Consider the following 26,447-nt stretch of genomic DNA (forward strand, 5'->3'; position numbering starts at 1 on the left):
AGTAGAGAAGGGGTGGAAATGGAGTGAGGTGGGGGGGCATCTCCTTCCCCTGGTGGGCCCAGAAGTGGAGACACGGATGGAGGGCTTTTGTTTTCTTTTCTTTTTTTTTTTTTGAGATGGAGTCTCTCTTTGTCACCTAGGCTGGAGTGCAGTGGCACAATCTCGGTTCACTGCAACCTCTGCCTCCTGGGTTCAAGCAATTCTCCTGCCTCAGCCTCCCAAGTATCTGGGACTACAGGCACGTGCCACCACACCTGGCTACTTTTTTTGTATTTTTAGTAGAGATGGGGTTTCACCATGTTGGCCAGGATGGTCTCGATCTCCTGACCTCGTGATCCGCCCGCCTCAGTCTCCCAAAGTGCTGGGATTATAGGCATGAGCTACCACGCAAGGCCCGGAGGGCTTTTGTAATAGAAACTGCTTCTCCCTGACTGTAGCCCCAAATGCTTTCCAGAGCTAAATGAGTAAGTAAGAGCGGAGGGAGAAAGCCATTAGGAGAGGGAGAAAGATGCGTTGGGATGGAGATCTGAAACAAGATGGAAAAATTGATGAGGCAGAGAGATGACAGGCTCACATACCATCCGAGGGGAAATTAGGTGAGGGCAGGAGATTGGTGACTGCGAGGAGATAGCTGCAGGCACAACGGTTGGGAAGTGAATTCTCAGAGCAGTTTGAAGGATCCAGGTGAGAAGTGTGGGCAGATTGCCAGGAGCCTGTAGAAGAGAGCAGCCTGGTGATGGGTGGAGGAACCCGAGGAGACTGCACTGGGAGAGAAGACGTTTGGGGTTTAGAAGGGGTCAGCTCTGACCAGCCCAGGCTGAACCACGCAGAGGAACCGTAAAGCCCAGAGCCTACGGGGAACTCGTCACTGGTTTCGCCCCCTGAAGGCCACATACAGATGGAGAGGAGACCAGAACCTTGAGGATTTTCCTTCCACCTGCTCCCTGTGCCCAGCATCCCTAGCTGGCATTAGTACTAGAAGCACTTGAAGAATCTTGAAGGCCCTGGAGTTGGAGATGCCAAAGAACATTGCCAACAGGCATGCACGGATCTCTCAGCATCCACATCATGCACTAATAAGAGAGCATCAGCCAGGAAAACCATGTCCCAGACGGAGTGGGAATAGTGGCAACCATGTGGCAGGAACAAGCTGGGGGCTTGGTGGGAGGATGTGAGAAACGGCGTGGCGCTTTCTCTGCAACTCTGCCATGATGAAGGTCTCTTGGGGACCAGCACACAGCCTCACCGGAGGAAGAGGGGACCTGGGGAGGGGGCCTGTAGACTCTGGGGCCTGGTGCAACAATGCCTCTGAGAGGGATCCCCAGGGCCTTGGTACCAGAGTACTCTCAGCAACAGAAACCCTGTATTAAAATGCCTTGTGGGAAAACGGAAATGTGTTATTGCGTGGCTTAGCAAAATTCCGGAATGATGAGGTTGGAGACTAAATCTTTTCCATCTCTGCTGTGTCCCTGCTTGGTGCCAGCTTCATGCTCAGGCTGGAGCTGGGCTGGCTGCGGCAGTCCAAGCATCCCAACCAGAGACAGACATGTCCAGAGGAGAGAGAAGGAGCATCCTCTTAGGAGACAGGAAACTTTCCTGAGAAGCAAGCCCCTCCTTCCAGGTCACAGTTCATGGCTCGTTGTTCCAATGGGGTCACTCACACAGTCCCGAATCACATATCGGCATGGGGACATTGGACCACCTAGGAATCCCTGGGACCTGGGACTGGCTCAGCCTCCTCTGAAGCTCCTTGCAGCTTGGCACAAGGAAGGATACCTGAATAAAATGGGAGGAAGAAGGGGAGAATGGGTGCTAGGTAGGCAGCCAGTGGCTAATGGCTCTTAACTGAGGGGCTAACGTGAGGACAAACAGCCAGTCTGGCCAGGAGGCAAACTGGGTGATGGCCCCAACCCAGGGCATTCGAGAAGCCTGCCCACCACCCCTTCCTGCCCCCACCCTGGCGCCAGAGTCCCACGCTCCCATCTGCTGCTGAGAAGGCAATAATGAAAGATTGCCCCAAGTTGTCCTGGGAGATGAGGCATAAGAATACATCTGGTAGAACAATGACAACCTGGACTTCTCAGCGGGACGGAGGTGGAAGACGACAGTGCTGTGGAGAGGGGAGGAAGCCAGGCTGGACAAAGGGGTGCCGGGCCTCCAGGCCTTGCTTTGTGACCTTGGGCAAGAGAAGAATGTCTTGTGCCTCAGTTTCTTCATTCGTAAAAGAAGAAAGACGACTTTTTTTTTTTTTCCTGAGATGGAGTCTCACTCTGTTGCCCAGGCCGGAGTGCAGTGGTGCAATCTTGGCTCATTGCAGCCGCCGCCTCCTAGGTTCAAGCGATTCTCTTGCCTCAGCCTCCCGAGTAGCTGGGATTATAGGTGTGCACAACCACACACAGCTGATTTTTTTTTTTTTTTTTTTTTTTTGAGACAGAGTCTCTCTCTGTCGCCCAGGCTGGAGTGCAATGGCGCGATCTCGGCTCACTGCAAGCTCCGCCTTGCAGGTTCACGCCATTCTCCTGCCTCAGCCTCCCGAGTAGCTGTGACCACAGGCGCCCGCCACTGCGCCCGGCTAATTTTCTTGTATTTTTAGTACAAGATGGGGTTTCGCCGTGTTAGCCAGGATGGTCTTGATCACCTGATCTCATGATCCACATGCCTCAGCCTCCCAAAGTGCTGGGATTACATGCGTGAGCCACTGCGCCCGGCCCCTGATTTTTGTATTTATACTAGAGATGAGGGTTTCACCATGTTGCCAAGGATGGTCTTGAACCTCCGACCTCAAAGTGATCCACCTGCCTTGGCCTCTCAAAGGGTTGGGATTATAGGCATGAGCCACCGGGCCTGGCTGGATGAGTTGTTTTCTAGAATTCCTTCCAGCTCAAATACTCCGTGATTTTGAGAATCTGAGAATAAGATTAACTGGGAGGCAAGGGAGAAGATGGGACAGAAATTGGTTTGCAGTATCATTTAAATAGCCAAACAGAAGAATCTAGAAGCTGGTTTCAGTAGGGGCAGCTAACTTCCCCTCAATTTGTCTAAGCCGGAAAGGGGGAGGCTGCAGCATTAGTTTGTGGCATGTGAGAGGCCCATTAATAAAAGAGCCACATGTGCTCAGGGAAAAGCAAGTTACATGAAAGGACAAGGATGGTTGTAGGCTTGCAAAGGAGCATTCGCTGCCATGCAGGGTGAACCAATAAAGAAGGAACTGAGGGCAAAGGGGAAGAGCAGGGAGGTAGAGAAGAGAGAATGGAAGACAATGGATGGAGGGACTCGGGAGTGTGGCATCTCAGCCCAGCTCATCCTAGCTCAGCAGGACTGTGGAGGTGTCCAGTGTTCCCCATGGTGAGAACTGGGTGCCCTTTGTTGCTTAGTCTTCGGGTTCCAGGAGGCTCCGGGACCCAGGGACAGACAGGAGGGGAGTTGGAGCAGGGGGATGCAGGAGACTCGATGGAGGCCGAAGGTAGTGGCCTGCTCCAGTGTCTCTGTGGAGAGTGGGAAGGTGTTGAGGTCTGTGGTACCTGCCAGATGGTAGTGGCTGAATAAAAGTGGGAATAAAGCAAAGAAGCAAGGCAAGGAGGGGAAGAAGCAGCAAGAGAGGGAGGGAGAGAGGGAGGAAGAAAGCATACAGCAGCCAGGTGACTTTGTGATGCAGGTGAACTTGGACTGGAATAGACAAATTTTGTTGACTGTTTTGCTCTGTAATTACCTTTTAAAGAGATTATCCAGAGCTGGCTCACCCAGTTCCCCTCATAGGCCTCCTGGCCGAACACGTAGCAAAACTGGGTAGGAAATAAGGCCATTCACCATGCCTGTAGCCCCCGTCCTTACCACTCCCTGGAGCCTTGCTTAGTTCAGTCAACACCTGCTTCCTGAGCACCTACTGACATCTGTCTAGGCCTGAGAGCACAGCCCCTGCCCTCAGGAATGTTGTCTTCTGGCACTGGCAGTTTGCAGAGCACTTTTACAGACTTCTGAGGCGGGGACTGCTGCTTCTCTTTTACAGATGCAGAAATTGTTGCTTACTTGGTGGGATTCACGTGCCTGGGATCACTCAGCACTAGTGTAGGGCTGGGATCTGGACTCCGGGTTTGGTGTTCATGCTTTCAAGCTCTTTCCTCAACACCTTGCTGTCTCACACTGCTTACACTGCCTGGAGAGCTTGAAAACCCTGCGACAGCATCCCTCCATCCAGCCTTGGAGGGGCCAGTGTCCCAGGGCTGGCTAGGAAGGAGGCAGGCTGTAAGCAGTCGGTCCCATGGAATGGAGCTCTCACAGAGTGTCACGTGGGACCCTCACAAGGATGCCATCAGTTGAAAGAGGAGGCTTGGAAGGGGCAATGTTGAGTCGCCAGTGATGGAATGTCTGGTTTCAGTGAAGGAACTTGCTTTATAATGGGACTGTGTGTGGACTTCTAGCCCTGTAACACCAGTCCTCCCAGCAGGCCTCCACCTGCCTTCCTGGCCCCCCTCAGGGCCCTGGCACAGTTCTGAATATATAGTCAATTGCACTTACTAGGGTTTTTTTGTTTATTTGTTTGTTTGTTTGTTTTGCCAGGGACCCCGCATACCTTAACATAGTGTAGTATTATCTCCTTAGATTGCATGTTCCTCAAGGACAGGTGGCTTCTGTCTTTCCACTCCTACCACCTCCGCCAAGATACCCAGCTTTCCCCTCCCCACAGGCTGCGAACATTGTATCCATTTATGGGGTAGTGGGCAGATTTCAGCCAGAAGTTAACTCAAGTCAAGCAGATGTCTTGGGGGCCAGTCACATGACAAGCCCCATAACAGATGCAATGCAGAATGTAGAGATTAAGGTCCTGTGTGTTCTCCACCCTGAGAAGCTTGCAGTTTAATAGGGAAGATGAAAACATGGGCACACAACTGTGCTGACCTCTTCCCTGACCTTCAGGCCCTGCATGGCATGACCCCTGTCATGTGTCCGATGGATTGCTTCCTCCAGCCCCACCCCTCATCTCCCCTCCCCTCCCTCTAGGAATGGTCCAACTCTCCACCTTCTAGTCTTTGTTCCTGCAGTTCCATGCTCTGGAATGCCTTTCCCTTTTCGCAGCAACTCCCCATCCTTCAGTGCTCAGTTCCAGTGCAGCATCCTCCATGAAAGACTTTCTCGATTGCCCAACCGGATGTTTCCCTCTTTGGAACCCATCCCCGGCAAGACCTTTGTGGACCTGCCACACTCTGTCTCATGTTCCCCTTATTCGTGCCCTGTCTCCTCGTACCTCCCTTCCCCATCCTGCTGTAATCACAGGAATAGGTTCCTACTTATCTTTGGGCTTTGAACTTACCATGTGCTTCATACCTACTCATCAAGTTGTACAGTACAAAGTGGACTAATATTAGGCACATTTAGGAAGAAACAATATCATGGGGTCTTGTAGGAGGAAGTGACCTTCAACTGAGCCTTATAGAATGGGCAGATGGGGGGCAGTGGCCAGGTTCCTTTCTCTTCTTGACATAAGCAGCCCTACCCTCCTCTTGAGGATTCCTGGGAGCAATGGCAGTTGCTTGTTTCCCTGGAGCAGAGAAAAAAGGGTACACTTGAAGTCATTTGGGGCCCAAAGGGCCAGCTCAAGTCTTGAATCCCAGAGCAGCCTTTGCCACCATTATGTGTCTTGGGTGAGTACCTGACTATTGGATGCAGTAGAGCTGGCCCAGAGACAGGACGTGGGCCAAGGGCGATGAAGATGCACTCTTATTTCCCTTTCTTTTGCTTTCTCTTTTCTTCTTCCGTCCTCTTCTTTTCTCCCTCCCCTCCCTTCCTTCCTCTACACCCATCACTCCCTCCCTGTGCCTGCTCCCCGGCCTCTCCCAGCTCTCCTCGGCCCTGCTGTTTGATGCTGTCTATGCTGTGGTGACTGCGGTGCAGGAACTGAACCGGAGCCAGGAGATCGGCGTGAAGCCCCTGTCCTGCGGCTCGGCCCAGATCTGGCAGCATGGCACCAGCCTCATGAACTACCTGCGCATGGTGAGGAGCGGCTGAGGCCCTACAGGGCCGTGCCCAGGCTGGTGGGGTGGGACACTTGGTTCAAGGTACAATAGTCCCTCAACTCCAGGCTTCCCCAAAACGTGCCTTTTATTACAGCCCCAGATAACTCAGTGTTCTCTAGTGACCCCAGTTGAATGAATCATGGGCCACATTTGTTCCCTAAGCCCCAATAACCACTGAGAATCCATGGAAGTTTGTTCAGAAGGCAACAGCCCTCGAGCCTTATGCTGTTAATGGGCCCCTGAATTCCAGACTTAGCACCTGGCCTGTCTGCTCAGCAGTGCTCTCAGCAAAGCTCCACACAGCTGGGAAAGGGTGGTGCTGCTGGAGACTAGCATCCCTGTGGGAGTTGCAGGCTCAAGACTTCTAGCTTGGCTGGGTTTCCCATTGTTGTCCTCCCCAGCCATGCCTCCTCTGGTGGATGAATGTGGATCTCTACCCCACACAGAAGACTTCTGTCAGAGAAGCCTGCTGTAGCACAATGTCTCAGACTTTGCATTTAGAGTTAGGTGGAGAGTCATCCTGACTTCCTGTGGGCCTGGGGGTGGATGAGCGCCTGCCCAGAGAGGATGAATGCTGTGGACAGCCAAAGGCCTGGAGGAGGGGCCGAGAGGAATGTGAGCTCAAGTTAGCACTATAACTGGGTTGATTTGTGCAGTTGGTATGGCGTTATTGGGGAAGCATTCTTCTCCTACTCCAGGCCAAGCCAAGTCTGAATTGTCTCTGCAGACATCACACTTGTCATCTCAAGATGCCTTGGCTGTGGGTGGGCAGGAGAAGGATCTTAACTGCTTTGCTTCTTTGGGGCCTCCTTAAATAGCCCCTGTGTAGAAATCTTGCTTGGGGGGCAAGTGTAACCTGGGGCCTGTTTGGTGCTGTAACTCACTCTCTCTTGGACAGGTAGAATTGGAAGGTCTTACCGGCCACATTGAATTCAACAGCAAAGGCCAGAGGTCCAACTATGCCTTGAAAATCTTACAGTTCACAAGGAATGGTTTTCGGCAGGTAAGCACAGCTGTGCCGTGGTGATGGCAGGTCCTCCTCTCTGTTCCCTTATCTGACCCCAGCCCATTTCATCGATGTCTTTGGTGTTCTGGATGGCCTCCTACTCCCAGTTATCCCCAAGAGCAGCAGGCTGGATCCTGGGCAAGGCTCCTGGCCTGCACCAGCCTCCCCCTTCCTGCCACCAGATCAGCCACTGTGGCTCAGGGACTACACCCCCAGCAAAATACCAAAGAACTGGGATGAAAGGGGAGGCAAGGGGGTATCGTGTAAGGGAGGAATTCCCAGGGAGGATTTTACTCCCTGAGCCTGACCCTAATCCTGGAGCCCATTTAGACTCCAGGGAACCTGGTGGCAAGGCAGAGACTGTATCTCATGTGGACCAAGGAAACCTTCATTGTTGGAGTGCATGGCTGGGTCTCTCCTGTCTGCCCTTCTCTGACCAACCCACAACTCCCACTCCCATGCCAATGACACAGCCCCTCTCCTGGCCGCTCCCTGCCTGCTCCGTCATTGCAGGGATGCCTTGTCCTTCATAGTTCCTTTCAGCTCCCCACTCCTTTGCTCATTCTCCACCGTTACCGTTTTTCCCCTTTTCTGAGATCCTCTTCCATCAGAAGAAACAGGGATCTGAAAGGAATATGACTTTCAAACTGTCTCTTGAAGATCTCCCACCCTCACTATCACCCTAAGAGTCAACTCCCTATTATTTGGCTTCTGAAGCCTTAGAAAAGGCTAGTAAGTAGGAAGCCAAGCACTAAATACAGCAGCAAGTGGGTACATTGAAGAGCTTCCTGACTGTCAGAGTGGCTGAACAAGGGAGCACACTACTGAAGGGTTGCACAATCACCTTTTCCAGATTATGAAGAATCATCATCATCACCACCACCACCACCATCATGATCATCATCACCACCACCATCACTACTACCACCATCACCACCACCACCACCATCACCACTACCACCACCACCACCACCACCACCACTGCCATCACCACTACCACCACCATCATCACCACCACCACCATCACCACTACCACCACCACCACCACCACCACCACCACTGCCATCACCACTACCACCACCATCATCACCACCACCACCATCACCACTACCACCACCACCATCACCATCACGACCACCACCACCATCACCACCACAAGTGATCACCACCACCACCACCACTGTCATCACTACCACCACCATCACCATCATCACCATCACCACCACTGCACCAGTACCATCACACAACCATCACCACCACCACCACCATCACCACCATCACCACCACCACCGTCACCACCACAAACAATCACCAATACCATCACCACCATCACTACCACCATCATCACCACCATTGCCACCACCACTGCCACCACCACCATCACCGTCACCACCACCATCACCACCACCACTGTCACCACCACCACCATCACCACCACCACCACCATCATCACCACCACTGTCACCACCACCATCACCACCACTGTCACCGCCACCATCACCATCACCACCACCACATCGCCACCACCACAAACGATCACCACCACCACCGTCATCATCACCACCATCACCACCATCATCACCATCACCACCACCACCATCATCGCCATCACCACCACTGCACCAGTACCATCACACAACCATCACCACCACCACTACCAACACCACCATCACCACCACCGTCACCACCACAAATGATCACCACTACCATCACCACTACTAACACCATCACCACCACCACTACCACCATCATCACCATTACCACCACCACCACCATCACCGTCACCACCACCATCACCACCACCACTGTCACCACCACCACCACCATCAACACCACCACCATCATCACCATCACCATCACCACATTGCCACCACCACCATCACCACCACAAACGATCACCACCATCATCACCATCACCACCACCACCATCGCCATCACCACCACTGCACCAGTACCATCACACCACCATCACCACCACCACTGCCGACACCACTATCACCACCATCACCATCACCACCACCACCATCACCACCACAAACAATCACCACCACCATCACCACTACAACCATCATCATCACCAAAACCACCCCCATCACTACCATCATCACCACCACCACCATCATCATCACCATCACTACCACCATCATCACCACCACTGCCACCACCACCACTGCTGCCACCACCACCACCATCACCACCACCACCAGCACCACTACCACCACCACCATCACTATCACGACCACCACCACCACCACCATCACCACCACAAATGATCACCACCACCATCACCACCACAAATGATCACCACCACCACCACCACCGTCATCACTACCACCACCATCACCACCATCATCACCATCACCACCACCACCATCATCACCATCACCACCACTGTACCATCATCATTACCACCACCATCACCACCACCATCACTACCACCGTCACCACCACCACCATCACCACCACCACCACCACCACCATCACCACCACCACTGCCATCACCACCATCATCACCATCACCACCACTGCATCAGTACCATCACACCACCACCATCACCACCACCATCACCATCACCAGCATCACCACCATCACCACCACTGCACCGGTACCATCACACCACCACCACCATCACTACCACCACCATCACTACCACCACCATCACCACCAACACCACCATCACCACCACCACCACAACCACCATCACCACCACCACCATCACTACCATCACCAGCACCACCACTGCACCGGTACCATCACACCACCACCACCACCATCACCACCATCACTACCACCACCATCACTACCACCACCATCACCACCAACACCACCATCACCACCACCACCGCAACCACCATCACCACCACCGCCATCACTACCATCACCAGCACCACCACCATCACTACCATCACCACCACGACCACCATCATTACCACCCACCACCACCATCACCATCACTACCACCATCACCACCACTACCATCACCACCACCATCACCATCAGTACCACCACCACCAGCACCATCACCACTACTACCACCGCTGCCAACATCATCACCACCACTATCCCCATCATCACCATCACCACCATCACCACTACCATCATCACCACCACCACCCCCACCAGCATCATCATCACAACCACCATTGTCATCATCATCACCGCCACCAATATCATCATCACTACCACTGCAATTGTCATCATCACAGCAGCCTCCGTTTATTAGGCTCTTGCCATGGGCCTTATACCACGTTAAGTGTGTCATATATATTTTCTGTTTTAACCCTACAAAATAGATACTTTTTATTAGTCCCAGTTTTATACTTGAAGAAACTGAGGCTCAGGGGGACTGACTGAATTATCCTTGAACAAACAGTAATGACAGAGCTGGTTTTGGACCCAAATAGATCTACCTCTAAAGTCTAAGTTCTTAACCATTACAACAAATTATGCATCAGAATCACCTTGGAAAATGCATTAAAAACACAGATTTTAAAACTCTACCTCACAAGAGTCTAGATGGGGAGGCCTATGATAGGCCCTGATGCAGTCGTCAAGCCCCCAAGGTGATTCTAATGAAGCCCTACCCCGCGGAGGCCCTGTCACATCTGCCTCCTGCTTCTGGGTCTCCACATCTGAGAGGCTCCGATCAGCCCTCCTTAGAAGTCCAGTGGAGTTCTTTCTAGGAGATCCTAATTATGCTGGGTCCCGAGGCCAGGTCACCCTTCTTGGAAGGCGAGGCAGTAAAAGAGTCCCAGACAGAGAGGAGCCCAGAGTCCTGCTGCTGACTCTCAGCAAGGCCTCATATCTCTGGGCCAGAGCTGCATTGTCTGTAAGCAATAACAGCTACCATTTTGCATAATTTCTCAAATGGGAGCAGGGTTAGGTAGGCAGCCAGAAACTACGGGGATGGCATTTCACAAAATGGCCATTTTATTCATCTAACAAGTCATATGTTGAGCATACACTATGCATCAGGCACCATGCTGGGCCTGGGGGAATCGAAGCTGAAAAAGATTCAGCCCTTGGCACGGAGAGAGTGCTCACAGTCTGTCCAGGGAGCCTGACATAGAAAACCGTAAGTGCAAATTTGGGTTATTACACTCAGATTGTGCCCTCAGGCTCCTAATTACCTGAATAGGTGAAGCTGCCAGCCTGTGGAGAAATTGTCAGGCATACTTTTCTCTGAGTCCCAATGTGCTTGAGGGATGTGAAGTGAAGAATATTCATTCATTCTTTCAAGACATCTTTGTTGAGTGCCTATTATGTGCCAGACTCTCTTCTAGGTATAGGTTTTTTAAGACGGAGAAAGTGGCTGCTTTTGTGGAGCCTGTATTCTAGTAGGGGACAGGCAATAGGCAAACAAATATATATGTGACATAGTGTCAGGAGTGGTAAGCGGAAAAAGAAAACGGGGACAGGAGAAGGGGGTGGAGATGATAACAGTGGAGGAACAGTTAGGAGAACATGATGCTCACTCCATAGAAAGCCTGATCCCAGGCTTTGAAACACTCCCCTTAGACTTCAGCCCTGCTTTGTGAGTGCTTCAGGGAAAGAGCACACTTCCAGCATCCCTCCATCAAGAGACACCTGCAGTGGCAGAACTGGCTGGTAGCCCTGATCCCACTCTCCACTTGAAGGACAGCTGATTAGGCTCCAAGTGCCTCTTCATCTTTATTCTGCTTCTCCAGCAGCCGCTGCTCAGGCTGGCTTGTGCTCACCCCGAGGCCAGAGGTCTGCCTGAGTTATTAAGAAACAGCATCATCAGCCCCAGCCCCCAGGCTCATCCTTCAGCCCCCGACCCAGGCCAGCAAGGGATTGTGCCCTGAATCCTCCATAGCGGCTGCAGTTTCTTCGGCAGCAGCACACATGAGCAGTGCAGGGCAAAGCTTCTCAAATATATACGTGCACCAGAATGACTGCGAGTGCTTCATAAAAATTGAACACTCTCAGACCTCACAGCTATAAATTCCAGTTTAGTAAAACAGGATATATTCCAGAAATCCGCATAATTTTAACCAGCACCAAGATAGATGATAACAGTGCAGGTGGTCCACAGACTACCCTTTGACAGATACTGTCCTAGTAGAAGAGTGTTCGTGAACTGCAGCCGCTACACAGATATTTTTTTCTTGACCTCTCCACATCCTACCCCCATCTTTTTGAGCCAGTGTTGGATGGAATCTGCTGCAGAAGTGACCATTAAAGAGGATGTGCTTTGACCTTCAACTACTCTAAGGGACACATATATTTGATTGGACTTGTAAAATGGATGGTGATTATTCTCTTTATGTCCTGCCCCTGCTTTTTTTTCCAACAAATCTAGTGAGTGTCCTGCTGCTTCCCTGTCTGGTGTAGGTGCCGTGAGTACCAAGTGAAAACTGTGCGTGATGTATCATGGACACAGATGTAGCTTCGCAGCTTTGGTCCCCAGGTCCCTTCCCAATCACCGCCCAATCTTTGCCTCTTGACAGGTGTCCTTCCCCTGCTTATTACAGGATGAAGAAATGGTTTAGGGAGTGATAATGAATTGGGCCTCTCTTCCAGGGTGGGAGGAATGTCAATATCTCTGTGCCAATACTCTCCCAATTCCATTCAAGGTGATGCTGGGCAGGGGAGGAGAAAGTGACAAGGAGCAGGGGAAATAGCATCTTTTGAGTACTTTTTGCATACCAGACATCACATGAGCACTTTGCACAAATCGCTTCCAATCTTGAGGACAGCCCTTCAAGGTAGATAAATTCCCATTTCACCGATAAGAATACGGGAGCTCAGGGAGCAGAAGGAACTTGGTCCTGCTATTAGCAAGGACTTCAGGCAGAGCTGGAATTTATGCTTAGGCTTATCCAACTGCAAAGCCCGTGCTGTTGGATCCCCCACTCCTGACCATTCCTCGCTTTCCTGGAATCCCTAAAACCCCAAATCAAACTCCTTTAGCCAGGTCTGTTGTTCTGCTGCCACCTGCTGCAAACCAGGACAGCGCCTGGGTCCTGATGACCGGCTGGGCTGGGCGTGCCTTAGGAATGGCGTCTTCTCATTGGGGCTGGGTTTTATTCTCTCTCTTCCTGTCTGGGTGAATGACCATTAAGAGCTGGTTTTGATTATCTAGAAAGCCCCACGCAGGGACCTGGTGGGTTGTAATTGGTAAAACATCTGAACCAAATACCGCATTCTCTGCCGGTGGCTGATTAAAGGATTATTACCGTTTTAAAAATAGTCTGTCAGAACTCAGGGTTGTTTTCTACTATTTTTTTTTTTTTTTTTTTTTTTGAGACGGAGTCTCGCTCTGTCGCCCAGGCTGGAGTGCAGTGGCCGGATCTCAGCTCACTGCAAGCTCCACCTCCCGGGTTTACGCCATTCTCCTGCCTCAGCCTCCCGAGTAGCTGGGACTACAGGCGCCCACCACCTCGCCCAGCTAGTTTTTTGTATTTTTTAGTAGAGACGGGGTTTCACCGTGTTAGTCAGGATGGTCTTGATCTCCTGACCTCGTGATCCGCCCGTCTCGGCCTCCCAAAGTGCTGGGATTACAGGCTTGAGCCACCGCGCCCGGCCGTTTTCTACTATTTTAAAAATGACTATTTTGATTCTGTTCGGAGAGGGTTTTCAGTCTTGAGACTGACTCTGTGGAGCTTCTGCTGGAGACTGCAGGGTCAGGGACAGTTCCCTGTTGTGCCCTGTCAGTGACATTTCTGAACCTGGACTATCTCCCAGTTGTTGGCTTATGGGCATAGAAGTTGACAGTATTGTTTCAGCTCCACCGTCCAGTTTTTGCGCATGCAAGATCTCCATTGTCCATCTCATATCCTCCCTTTTCATGACACGGAAGATAGCCTGGACAGTATTAGGAAAGTATAGTCTCCCTTCCGGATTTGGGAGAAATCTTTGGAAGAGGCTGGGAAAGAAGGAAGCACAGCATGAGAAGACCCTGAATTTCCTTCGTTTAACTTGGTCTAAAGATCAAAGATTCTGAGCAGCCCCCAAGCAACTTTGTTAGTGCTGTAACAAGATGAGCGCACCTTTCATCTGAGGATCGGAAATGGCTTAACAGACTCTAATTAAGCCTTTGAGGTTTGCTATTCCTAGTTAAAGATGCAGATCTAAACTTTTTCTATTGGCTCACTGTATATCACTATGTGGATACCTCAGTTTCATTTCTCTGAGCAACAAAAGTCATAACCTCCCGGCGTTTGACCTGGGTGAATCCAAGAATTATCCAAACTAGAATTGCATGGCACAGTCTTGTGCTTGCCTGTGGTTACATAGAAAGCCGGCTCTACTGACATAATCGCTAACATTTATTGTCACCTACATGATGTGTTGTGCTGAGTGGTGTACGTATGTATTTAAAATTTCTCAGCATTTCATCAACCCTGCAGGAGAGCTATTCTCTCAGCTTGTAGGTGAAGGAATTGAGACAGAGAGAGAGGAAGTCATGTATCCACATTCATACAGCCAGTAAGTGCCAGATTTAAGAACTGGGTCTGTGTACAGCTGCCTTCAAAGTCCAAGGTCTTTCCACTATACAGAATTGCCCCAGACCATGTTGGAAGGGATCTTCAAGCCTTTCATGGATTCCTCCAACCCAGTGCAAGAACGTTCTCCATTGTTCCCCTGAAGGAGATGACCACCCAGCCTCTCCTTGAGCATGTCCTGGGCTGAGGAATTCACTGCCTCTCAAGGGACACATTCCAAATTCTTCCAGGCACTGAGTCAAAATCTGCCTCCTAATTCTGCCGTAATAGGAACAGTCTGCTTCTTCTTTCTTACCAGCTCTTCAGATATTTTTTAAAAGTTTGATTTTACTTCATTCACTGATTCTTTCGTGCCTGAATTTAGCATAGAATTTTCGAGCACCTTCTCTGTGTCAGGGGCTGGGAATGCAAGATTCATGAATCATGGTTCCCCCAAGAGCTCATAATCTTTTGGGGAAGGCAACAATTGCAGCCAGGTCTTACTGTACAGGGCTGGTGTTGTCATACTCTTCCATTTTTTCCTTTCTCAGGCAACAGTTCCCAACATGACATGGCTGCCACGTCTCTCACCACTAGTGCTTTTCAGTTTGTCTGGGTTGTCTATTAAAACACAAGGCCCACATTGAATACCACACTCCGGATGGGGCTGAACAGCAGAGCTGAGAGCACTGGAGAGTTATGAGTTTCCTCAGACTGAACACCACATTTCTATTTGCCGCATTAGCTTGCTTACTGGAATTTGTTTTCCGATTTTTTATTCATTCTGAACTCTGGGCCTTGGGATCAATTAATTATTCCACTTACCTTTCTCCCACCAGATACACAGGGTTCTTTTCCTGTGAACTTTTCATAGAAATTAGACCTGAGCCACACTTTCCTTAGACCACAGATTTATTTCACTCTGTTCCTACAGAGCTGGAGAAACTGGCAAGGCAGTGAAGGAGAGGGCCAGGAATAAGCCTTGTGAGCTGACAGCCAGACTTTTGTTTTCCAAAGCTTGTATCAACCCAGCTTTCAAGGGGCTGATTTGAGTTCTAACCCAAGGAGGAGGATGAATGAAATGACTTTCCAGAGTCACCCTTGCAAACCAAGAACTCAGGGATCCAGTGTCGTCTTTAGAAGGCTCAGAGAATTCAACCCAACTCCTTGAAATTTCTGCAAGTCCCACCCGTTGCTAGGAGGTCAGGCTGCCTCTCTTTAATCTCCTCTCCTGCCATCCTGCCTGACAGAAGCCCACACAGAGGCAGCTCTGCCCCCTTTCCGGGGGAGTCGGGATCCTCCTGCGTTGGCAGCGGTGGAACTTGCTTTGCTGCACTTGGAAGTCACATAAAGGCAGCTGCATTTCTTATCGTGACCCTGTGCAGCCAAGAACTCCGGAAAATAGCTTCTGTTGCTCTGGTGGGAATTTTAGCAGACCTGCTTCTCTGGTGGGAGCCACTCCTGTCCCCATACCCAGGCCCCTTCCTCCATTTCAAAAGTAAACAAACCTAGAACAGAAAACCATCAAAGCGCCCTGTCAGATGACATTCTGCAGTGACATTGCCTTCACATGGCATGGAAGAATAGTGAGGAGGATTTCACGCTGTCCATGGAGAGGTACCGCCGGCATCTGTGCCCTTGACCCCAGCCCCTCGTATTCTGAGCTGACCCCATCATAGCTCTAGCCCCTTCTGCGCTAAGGAGAAGGACTATTAAGGCTCAGATAGGTTGCGGGGTGGAAGCGGGAAGGTAGCTCTGAGAGTACTGTGATTGCTACTGTCTAATGCATTTTCAATTTGAGGAAGGAATTTACCATAAATATGCAGATCCTTTGAAGCTCCTTCTGCCGGAGCCTGGCTCAGAGCGCTGGAGCCGGGTTTGATTGTTGGGAATCAGCAGCCTTGAGTGCCAGCTCTCCGGCTTGGGAATAGACCTCTGTGGGCCAGCTGGGGAGGCTACTTGATAGGCGATACCCCCAGAGCCAGTGGGAGTGACTTTACCTTTGATAAGGAAACTTCGAGGCGGCAGATCTGGGTGGAGGGAGCAGAAAAAGAGATGGGTGGCTGAGGGGCTGCTTTGAAAGTTACTAAGAAGTCACTTATTTCTTCTTTTTAAATTAAGGATCCAGGAGAAGGGGAATTGGAATGAGGTTTAAAATAGTTGACAACATCTCATAGAATGTCAAAAATTCTTAAGAGTTGGAGGTCAGCGAGTCCATCTTTCCTACCAGAGAACACACCTGTGAGAGCATCATTCCTGGGCTTAAAAGCCCTCGGCAGCCCCCATTTGCTTTCAGGATGACAGGTGTTGGGTGCTGCATACGTTGGAGTCCCCTCTTCTGCACTGGCCCTTCCGACTCTGCTCCAGCAATACTAGGTGCTGTGGCAATCAGGCATGCCAGGCTCTCTCACATGCTCGTGCGAGTGTACCCATACCCACTCCCATGCCTCACCTGGCTACGCCTACTCACGTCTCCAAAACTCAGCTCAGTGAGGCTTCCCTAACCGCCAGCTCCTGCAAGCACCGGTCCAGAGCTCCGTTTATGTGCTCCCTCTACTTTTCATACTATTATTCAGTGCTGGGGGCTCCCTGAGCCAGCTGAGAGTGGTGCTCAGGGCAGGCTTGGAGAGCGAATACAGGAGCGAACAAGGGACTGGTGTGTGCACAGCCCACCTCCCTGGGCCCTGGGGAGGTGTGCAGGGGGCACACAGATGTGCTGTCCAGGCCCTAAGGAGCTCATAGCCAACAGGGACACCAGAGCCCTGGGGACCTAAGGATTTTGTCATGAGAGTTCTCTAAAGCTACTGTTGGCCAAGTTGTTCAAGAGAGATTTCATATGACAAACCTCCCCGCTGACAACTGGAATTTGAAAATTGAAGCAGAAGGCCCCTCCAATCACTGATATCTTCCCCCTTTCCATTTCTTTCCATCATCCAAGAACAGTGCTCACCTACTTCACTAAAAGGCTCTGAAATACTTTCTCCTATGAGTGACTCAGGCTCTCCTGTCCACTCCAGGGACAACAGTCAGGGGCAGATGAGCTGGCTTTGGCAGGGTGTAACCTGAAGGGCATTTTCTCTCCTGCCTTCCTGGCCCACATAAGTCTGGTTCCTTCTCCCAAAGCACAGGGACTTCCTGCTTATCAGCTCTGATGGAAAATTCACTGACTGCAGAAGCTTATTCACACATCAGCCGGCAAACAAATTAGAGCTACTTAAATTTTTGAGCTGGGGGCCGCTTTTGGGCAGAAGAACAAGGTTTTAAAGTGCTGCATTTTAAATGTATTTCTTATAATGTGCCCGATCACGCTTCTGCCTGAGATCAATCTGGGGAAGTTTGCCAGTTCCCAGTGACTCTTTTCCGTGCCTCTTCAGCCAGCTCATGCCTGGAAGAGCGGAAGAGGCGGACCTGCTAATTCGGTCTCAGGAAGCAGCCTGCGTCAGTCAGCTCTGATGGGAGGTGGGCCAGGCCACCGGCCAGAGGTGTGGGGTTTGCAGGCAGGCAGGCCTGGGGAAAGAATGAAGGTGGATCCAGGGAGGTGAGGGAGCCACATTCAGCAGCAGGCAGTGTGGGGCACTGGGAAGAGCATAAGGCTTCATGGTCAAAGGCTCAGGGCAGAGTCCCAGCTCTCTCAGTTTCTGTTCTAGCTTTCTGTTTCTCAATTTCCTCCTCAGTCAAGCAGGGATGGTGATCATCATCATATCTGTTTTATGTGCATCATAAAATTATTGTGAGAGCAAAATGAAACATTGTTTATAGCTGTTCTTTGAGGATTCTACTATATTTGCAAATTTTAGTTCTGTCATCTCACACAGAGATGACTATCTATGTATCTGTCTACCTTTGTGTGTGGTATTCCCAGAATCTCGCTTCTACTGTGGCTCAGGGCAGAGAGAAGAACAAAGCGAGGTCTAGCAAGATGCCCAGGGCCAGGTCACTCTGGCTGTAACCACACAAAGACCGGCCCGTGCCAGCCAGACAAGGCTCACACCAGCTCTACTAGGCTGGCCACTCGGGGCTTCAGGATGGCCTCTCCCTCCCCTGCCTCTCCCCTTCCTCCATCCCTGACCCCTCCTTTTTCCACTCTCTAATGTGGCAGCCTTGCTGGTTCCACCTGGCAGGGGCTCTGGTTGGGTGTGAAGCCTAGGGAAGCAGAAGCTGTGATACCACTCCTATGAGAATCCTAGCACCTCAAAGGCCTGCCTGACAGAGCCCTGCTCAGACAAGAGCTGCTGACACCCCCAAAACTAAAAATTCCCCATCTAGCCAGAGCACAGCAAGGCCTGGGCACATGCCAGCTGCATGCTGTGAGCCAGCTGCCAGCCAGGGGCAGAGCCGGGCCATGCTCAGGCCTTTGCAGAAAGCTCAGAAGTTGTGTCCTCCCCTGCCCTCCAGCATTCTACTGACTTCAATGTCCTGAGTTCCAGAAGGACAGCGAGTAACTGGCTTCCTTCCACCCAGGCACTTCATTAAAATCATGAGTTCAATTGGCATCTGCCACTCAGAGCGCAAAGTTTTGTTATTAATACAACCAGCTTTCCCAAGATACTTCTCCACCTGGTGCGTTTAACAAATGAAGCCAGGCATGGCCTGCCTGTGTCATGTCCTTTGGCAGTAATTTTCTTGTAAGATGAAAAATCTCCAGCATGCCTGAGCTCTCTGATAAATTCTTTCCTCAGCAGCTAATTTGAAATACCTTCTAGCTTCCTGGAGGTGAGAGCAGGGTGTGCAGATGAGTCCTCATGTTGACGGATCCCGCCATGCACTCCACACATGGCAATTTGAGGAAGGCCAATTTGATCATCCCCCAAAATGTTTACAAGCGAGTCTGTGAGATTTTCGACTATGCAAGAAAAGGAAGTTGGGATGTAAGCAACAGAAATTCTTGTTTTTATTTTTTATTTTTTCTGAGACGGAGTTTCACTCTTGTTGCCCAAGCTGGAGTGCAATGGCACGATCTCAGCTCACTACAACCTCCACTTCCTGGGTTCAAGTGGTTCTCTTGCGTCAGGCTCCTAAGTGGCTGAGATTACAGGCGCCTGCCGCCACGGCTGGCTAATTTTTGCATTTTAGTAGAGATGGGGTTTCGCCATGTTGGTCAGGCTGATCTCGAACTCCTGACCTCAGGTCACCTGCGTGCCTCGGCCTCCCAAAGTGCTAGGATTACAGGCATGAGCCACCACTCCTTGCCAGCAACAGAAATTCTTAAAATCACTTAGTGCTTCTGTCCAAAAAGAAAGACGATCTGAGCATCTTCACAGCTCGTCTCTGGGAAATTTAACTTCAGAAACCATGAGCTAGGTGGGAAGTCTATTAAGTTCATACAAACATCATTCGGGGGTGGCATTTTTAGTCAGAGCTGACTGGGGTGGACTGAGCTCCACTCCTGCCCTATTATTTTCACTGTCACTGGAATCTCTGAGAACAGCCAATGCGGTTTTATTCTCTTTGGCAGGAGGAGGGGTGAGGGCTAGACCAAATTCTGCTTCCTATGCCAGACACTGGGGATTAGGGATGGAAGTCTGAGCAGGTCTTGGCACAAGCTACACATTCGAGAGCAGACAAGCACGGTTGATCCTCATTGTTTGTGGATTCCATGTTTGCAAATTTGACTACTTGCTAAAATCTACTTGTAACCCCCAAATCAATACAGTGCTTTTGCAGACATGCACAGAGCAGCAAAAAATTGGAATCGATGTGCACGTTCTTAGCTAAGTTGAACAAGGCTGCACCGTGTCTTCTTTTTTCAGCTCTCATACTGTAAACAAATGTCCTTCTCACAGTCCACTTCATGCCACATCTTGTCTAGTTTTGTACTTTTTCTTGGCAATGTTTCTGTTTAAAATGACCCCTAAGCATAGTGCTGAAGTGCTATCTAGTGTTCCTACCTACAAGAACAGTGATGTGCCTTCCAGTGAAAGCACGTGTGTTAGGTAAGCTGCATTCTGGCTGAATGGGCATGCTGTTGTTTAATGTTGATGCATCAACGATATATATTAAGCGAGGTGTCTGCAAACAGCAACACATGTAAAACAAAGTGATTGATTGATTAAAGAAAACAGTGTGACCAGAGGCTCACAGGAACCTAGCCCTGTGTTTCCCATAGGAACAAAAATGGTTCAGTATTCACTAATTCAGTGTTTGTGGCAACTTTATAGAACAGAACTACCATGAATAATGAGAATCACCTGTAATGAGTTTCAGCCAGGAGAGAAGACCAGGAATGAGCAAATGTATGAGTAGCTGAAGTTTTCCTACAGTGGCCTTTTCTCTGCGTTCACTGCCCCATACTGCTGCTCTCCTGTTTCCTCAAAATGAGCAAGGACTTCATTTCCTGTTGATGTCCTGCCTTTCTCCTGGTTCCCCTGATGCAGAAGTAGAATCCAGATCTTATATTCCTGGGGTCAAAAAGAATAATAAAGGTCTTCTAGGCCAGCACTCTAATTGGCTGCTTGGATTCTTGCAAATGGATTATCATAGAGTCTGTTTGAATGCCTCTGGTGTCAGGGAACTCATCACCTACAGGAACAGTATATTCCATCTTGGAATGCTCTCATTCTTAGAAAGTTCTTCTATCTATTGGGCAGAAATCTGTCTTTCTAAAGCCTTTTTCCTTTTTCCTTAGTTGTATTTCTTGGTTCCACACATCAATTCCACCTTTCCTGTCACTACCTTCATTTCATGGAGTTGTTTTGTGGCAGATTGGAGAGGAGATTTCCTTGTATCCCTCACGTCGGTGGCCACCTGCTTCACCTTCATGCCAGGGAAGCACTGCTGCCCGTCGCCTCCTACCATCACCTGTCTGAGGCCTTCTGGGGTTGCCTGCTCAGACAACTGCTCAGACGAGAGCTGCTGACACTCACAAAAGTAAAAAAAGAATAAGCCTGTCTCTCTCAGGCTCTGCCCCAAGTCACTTTGCAAATTTACCTCACTTTATAAATATACCCAGCATTTTCAGGAATTCCTGTTTGAACTGGAAGGGGCAAGCCTATATCCTTCTTTTATAGATAAGATAACTAAAGATAAAAAGAAATGACTTGCCCAAAGGAACTTTGTAATTCAATTCAACAGATATTTATTGAGCACCCTTTATAGGCCAGGCACTTCCCTGGAAGCTGGAACCACAAAAGGGAATTTATTCATGCATCCAGCCAATATGTAGTAAGTGCCAATTTCATGCAAGGTATTGGGCATATGATAGTGAACAAGACAGAGTCTCTTCACTCTGGTACAGGAGAGGGGTGTGAAACAAATAATTACCTAAATACCTATATGATTTCAAATGTGATGAGTGCTACAAAGCAGTAGTTCAGGGCACTATGCACAAGTCTGTGACGTGGATCTTGATGGAGACAAAAGACTGGGAGGGGCCTCCCTGAGGAGTGACATTCAGGCTGAAACCTGGTAGATGACTGGGAAACCCCAGGGGAAGGGGAGTGTGAGGAGTCTGAATGGGACCACCCAGGGGTGGTTGTGGTAGATGGCAGAGCTGGTTGGGAAGCCAGAACTCCCACTCTGCTTATTTCACTGCCACCCAGCCTCCCTTTCCTCAAGCTTTATGTATCCTCTTCTAAATATGTAACTCAGAATCAAAGACAAGGGACAGCAAAGGCCACCTTCAGGGATGTGGGGTCTCAGGCAGGAACGCTTGTGGCAAATGACAATGGATAAAGGATAAAGATTCGAATGTTTACTAAATGTTTAACTATGTAGTCCCAACCCAATAGAATTAATATCTATTAGTATTAGTATCTATATCTATTAGTATCTATGTCTAGTAGTGTAGCGGACCTGCCTGGGTTTGAATCTGCATTAACTATGGAGCTTTGGGCAAGAAATCCAACCTCTCAGAGCCTCAGTTTTCTTATCTGTAAAACAGGGATGATGGCAGTATTTCCCTTCTAATGTGGTTGGGAAGATTAAATGAAATGACGAATACAAAACCTTTAGTCCAGTACTTGGCATATGGTAAGTGTTCAAAAGTCTTAGCTTGTATAATTTTCTTATACTGTAGTTAGTCCTTCAGTTATAACAAGTGACCAGGACTAGGAGTTCATTGATGCAAAAATATATGTATTTATTGAGAACCAGTTATGTTCCAGGTACTCGGCTAAGGGCTTATGATAGAGTTGTGAACAGAGAGAGTGTCCAAATGTCTTATGCCAAGCACTTGCACACTTCTTGAGCATGACTTGCATTGGGGTTGCAATTCAGGATGCACATAAACATCCATCCATATGTAACTGAAACCAAAGCCTGTGAAGCAAGTTACCCCTGCTATGTGCATTACAGCCTGACCTATTCTAGATATAGATTTGCTTTTCAAAATGCATGTCTTGACCCACTGAATTGATTTCATGACCCACTAATGGGTTGCAACCCACAGTTTAACAAAATACTGCCTTGGACCAACTGAGTTGCAGGCTTAATAAAGCCCAGTTAGAGTTCACTTGATGTCGAGTCTTCCCAGCCTTCCCTGGACTTGTTTTTGATCTCTTACCCTTGGCATTTACCATTGCTTTCTTTTGATCCTGAATTTTCAGCATTATTCCGCACAAGCACATATCTGATGGTTCCCTCTGCTACTAGAATGCAACCTTTGGCCAACTTCAGCAACTCCCTTTGTTCCCCAGATCACCCACTCCAGGACTCAGTTGGGCTCTTGCTTACTTATGACTCCGTCTCCTCTGTAAATGAAACTTTTATGATTGGAGATATTAGATTTAAATGCAGTAAGCATTTACTCCTTCGTGCCAAGGTGTTCACCACAGAGGCTAATATTACAGACCTTTTTAGTTGGTTTTGTTTCAAAGTACAGACCTATATAATGTAAGAGACTTTGAAATTCTAACAAACTCAGTTTATTCCTGGAATCCCTGGCCATAGTGTTTTCACCTGAATGTCACTTTTCTGGCCCATATGTCAAAATCACTTCTGTGCACTCATGAAGCCACAAATAGATTATTAATATGCATCTTTCCTAGTGAGAACTTCAACTTAGTACCCTGAACCTGAGAGTAAAGAAAAAAAAAAAAAAGAGTCATTGGTTATGGTTCATCTGACTTTGGATGTCCCTAGAGAACAAGGATCTGAAATAGAATAAAATAGAAAGAGCTTACTTTTCTTTTTTTTCTTTTTTTTGAGATGGAGTTTTACTCTTGTTGGCCAGGCTGGAGTGCAATGGTACGGTCTTGGCTCACTGCAACCCCCTACTCTTGGGTTGAAGTGATTCTCCTGCCTCAGCCTCCAGAGTAGTTGGGATTACAGGCATGTGCCACCACACCTGGCTAATTTTCTGTTTTTAGTAGAGATGGGGTTTCACCATATTGGTCAGGCTGTTCTTGAACTCCTGACCTCAGGTAATCTGCCTGCCTTGGCCTACCAAAATGCTGGGATTACAGGTGTGAGTCACTGCACCCAGTCAGAGCTTGCATTTGAATAGGCCTTGAAACTTTTGTCACATCTGTAATTGCCTCAGATCATCCTAATAAGGGGACAAGGGAAGGGGAGCTATTTTTATCTTACAGGTAGCAAAATCAACTTCCCAAGACCATGTAGTAAGTTGCAGGGTGGAACTTGAACCCAAATCTCCTGACTTCTGGCCGGCTGCATTCCCACAAAATACACAATGGTACTGTTAAATGGTACCGTTACCTTATGTTCCCGTGGCTTATTGTGGCTCATCAAGGGCCATCATGTACATTATCTCAGTTGCTTATCAACAACAACAAGGCTGTATTATGGGTAGGCAGATTCATTTCTTTCCAGATGGAGAAGGTTCAGAGAGGTTAAATGCCTTACCCCAGCTCATACAGCTTACGCATGGGAGAGGAGGGAAAAACAATGTGGGTCCTCTTGTACCCCCTGAATCCCCTTGTGCCAAGCTAGCTCCTAGGCAACCACTCTGGGCCCTGGTCAGGATCACTCATACGGGCTCTTTGAAGTGACTCCCTTCAGGGCTGTATTCAGTAAACAAGTTCATGACGATCAGAGAGGAATGTAGGAAGGCCCAGGTCTTAAGGTCAAGACAACATACACCTGTCCTAACTCAACCAGATGGTATAGTAATAAATAGAACCTAAGTTCCAATCCCAGTTTAATCTCCTGGTAACTGTGTGACCCTCACCAAGTTGCTTGACATCTCTGAGTCTCACTTTCATTCATTCATTCGTTTATTCAACAGAAACTGGTATGAAAGTGCCTACATTAAGCATTATTGTTGTCTGAAGTATCGCCATTAAGCCTACATTTCTCAGGTGGGAATAATAACAAGGTTGTTGTGCAGAATCAAGGAAATTTATGTAAGCAGAGCACATGGCTGAGTGCCCAGAAAGCAAAGGTGATCAATAAGTGTTTGCAAAACCAGAGTCTGAAGCCGAAGGACTTACCCTGCCTTGGGGTTACGGTGGCCTCCCTAGAAGAAGCTGGATCCTGGCAGCACTGAGTGCAAAGAACAATCGTCTAAATGTACATAAAATATTAAATGTTATAATGCTGCGTGCACACCCACGGATGCAGGCAAAGATGTGAGGAAATCCCTCGAGGCTTTAAAAATGAATCTCTTTTTACCTACTTAAGAGGGAACAAAGTGGCAAAATGACAGCCCTGTGTGATTCTAGGCGGGAGTGAGAGCTGTGAGCAGGCAGGATTGCCAGGGTTCCCCCTCAGCAGCAGGGCCTGCAAGTCCCAGAGATGACACCCAGGTGAGCCCATGGGCCTCCAGGACTGGTCTACAGGAAAGGGCCTGAGGGCTCACTGACTGCAGCGTGGAAGGAATCCGAGTCACAGAGAGAGGAAAGGACTTGGCAAAGTTAATTTCGTCCCTGCTTACACGCCAGGCACTGTGCTATGCCTGTTCCCGTCGCTGTCTTGACTCTCAAACAAAACAGCACAGTGGTTAGGAGCACATGCTTTGGGGATGCAGAAAGCACCGGTTTACATCCCCATCTTGGTACTTAGCAGCATGTGACTTTGGGGACATTCATGACCTAACCTTGCTGAGATTCAGGAGGTTTAAGATCTGTAAAATGAGTACAAAATAACTCCCTCTTAAAGATAGGCTGAAGGTTAAATGAGATACTATAGGCAATGTTCCTGGTGCATTCACTTAACTTGATTTTATTGAGCATCTGTGATTGATAAGCTAGGCACTGTGCCAGACTCTAGGGATAAAAGGGCAGGCAAAGCTGGCCATGATCCCTACTCTCGTGAAGCTTATTATCTAGTAAGAAAGACAGGCCATAAGCAATAGTCACATCAATGAATGTTTGGAAGGAAAAGAACATGGTTCTGGGAGGAGTCCGACTTTGAGGGATTAGCAAGGAAAAGCTTCCTGGAGGAAGGGACCTTTGAGCTGAAGCCTGAGGGAATTAACAGATGTAAAGTAGATCAAGATTTGGCAAAATTTTTTTCCTATGAAGGTCCACATGATGAATATTTAGACTTTGCAGGTCACATGGCTGTGAGCGAATCTGCTGTTATAGAGGAAAGCAGTAACATGCACAAATGAAGGGGTGGGGCTATGTTCCAATGAAACTTTATTTCAGAAAATAGGGAGTGGGCTGGATTCCACATGTAGTCCAGGATTTGCCAACTCCTAAACTAGCTGAAAGGGGCTGTGGGGCAGGGGTTCATGTGGCAAGCAGAGTTCCAGACAGGGAATGGCATGTGCAAAGGCTGTGGCAGGAAGGAGCCTGTCGCACTGGAATGCAGGAAGACCGTAGCTGTGGCTGCAGCACAGGTAAAGCTGGACCAAAGAGCATGAGAAGAAGATGGAGAGTGGAGAGTGGGCAAAGGAAAGACTTCTTAGGGCTTTGCAGGCCATGGCAAGGGGTTTGGTCTCTATCCTTAAGCCAACATGGGAAAGAATTGAAGGGTTTTAAGCAGGGACTGGCATGTATGTGAGATTTGGTAGTGACGAAGGCTGCTGCTGTGTGAAGAACAGAACAGGGAGGCCCAGAGTGGATTCTAGTCCCAGGCAA

The 26,447-nt window shown here is 49.1% G+C and overlaps 1 protein-coding gene across 1 annotated transcript in view; it reads left to right on the forward strand.

The window, feature by feature from the left end:
* Window positions 1-26,447, forward strand: part of GRIK4 (glutamate ionotropic receptor kainate type subunit 4) — a 244,864-nt gene that overhangs the window by 121,782 nt on the left and 96,635 nt on the right. The window contains exons 12-13 of the mRNA XM_033207192.1: window positions 5,836-5,988; window positions 6,910-7,014. Of these exons, the coding sequence (XP_033063083.1) occupies window positions 5,836-5,988; window positions 6,910-7,014 (258 nt within the window). The remainder of the gene's footprint in view (window positions 1-5,835; window positions 5,989-6,909; window positions 7,015-26,447) is intronic.

Source organism: Trachypithecus francoisi, unplaced genomic scaffold (genome assembly GCF_009764315.1).
Source record: "Trachypithecus francoisi isolate TF-2019V2 unplaced genomic scaffold, Tfra_2.0 Lachesis_group8, whole genome shotgun sequence".
Taxonomy (NCBI): domain Eukaryota; kingdom Metazoa; phylum Chordata; class Mammalia; order Primates; family Cercopithecidae; genus Trachypithecus; species Trachypithecus francoisi.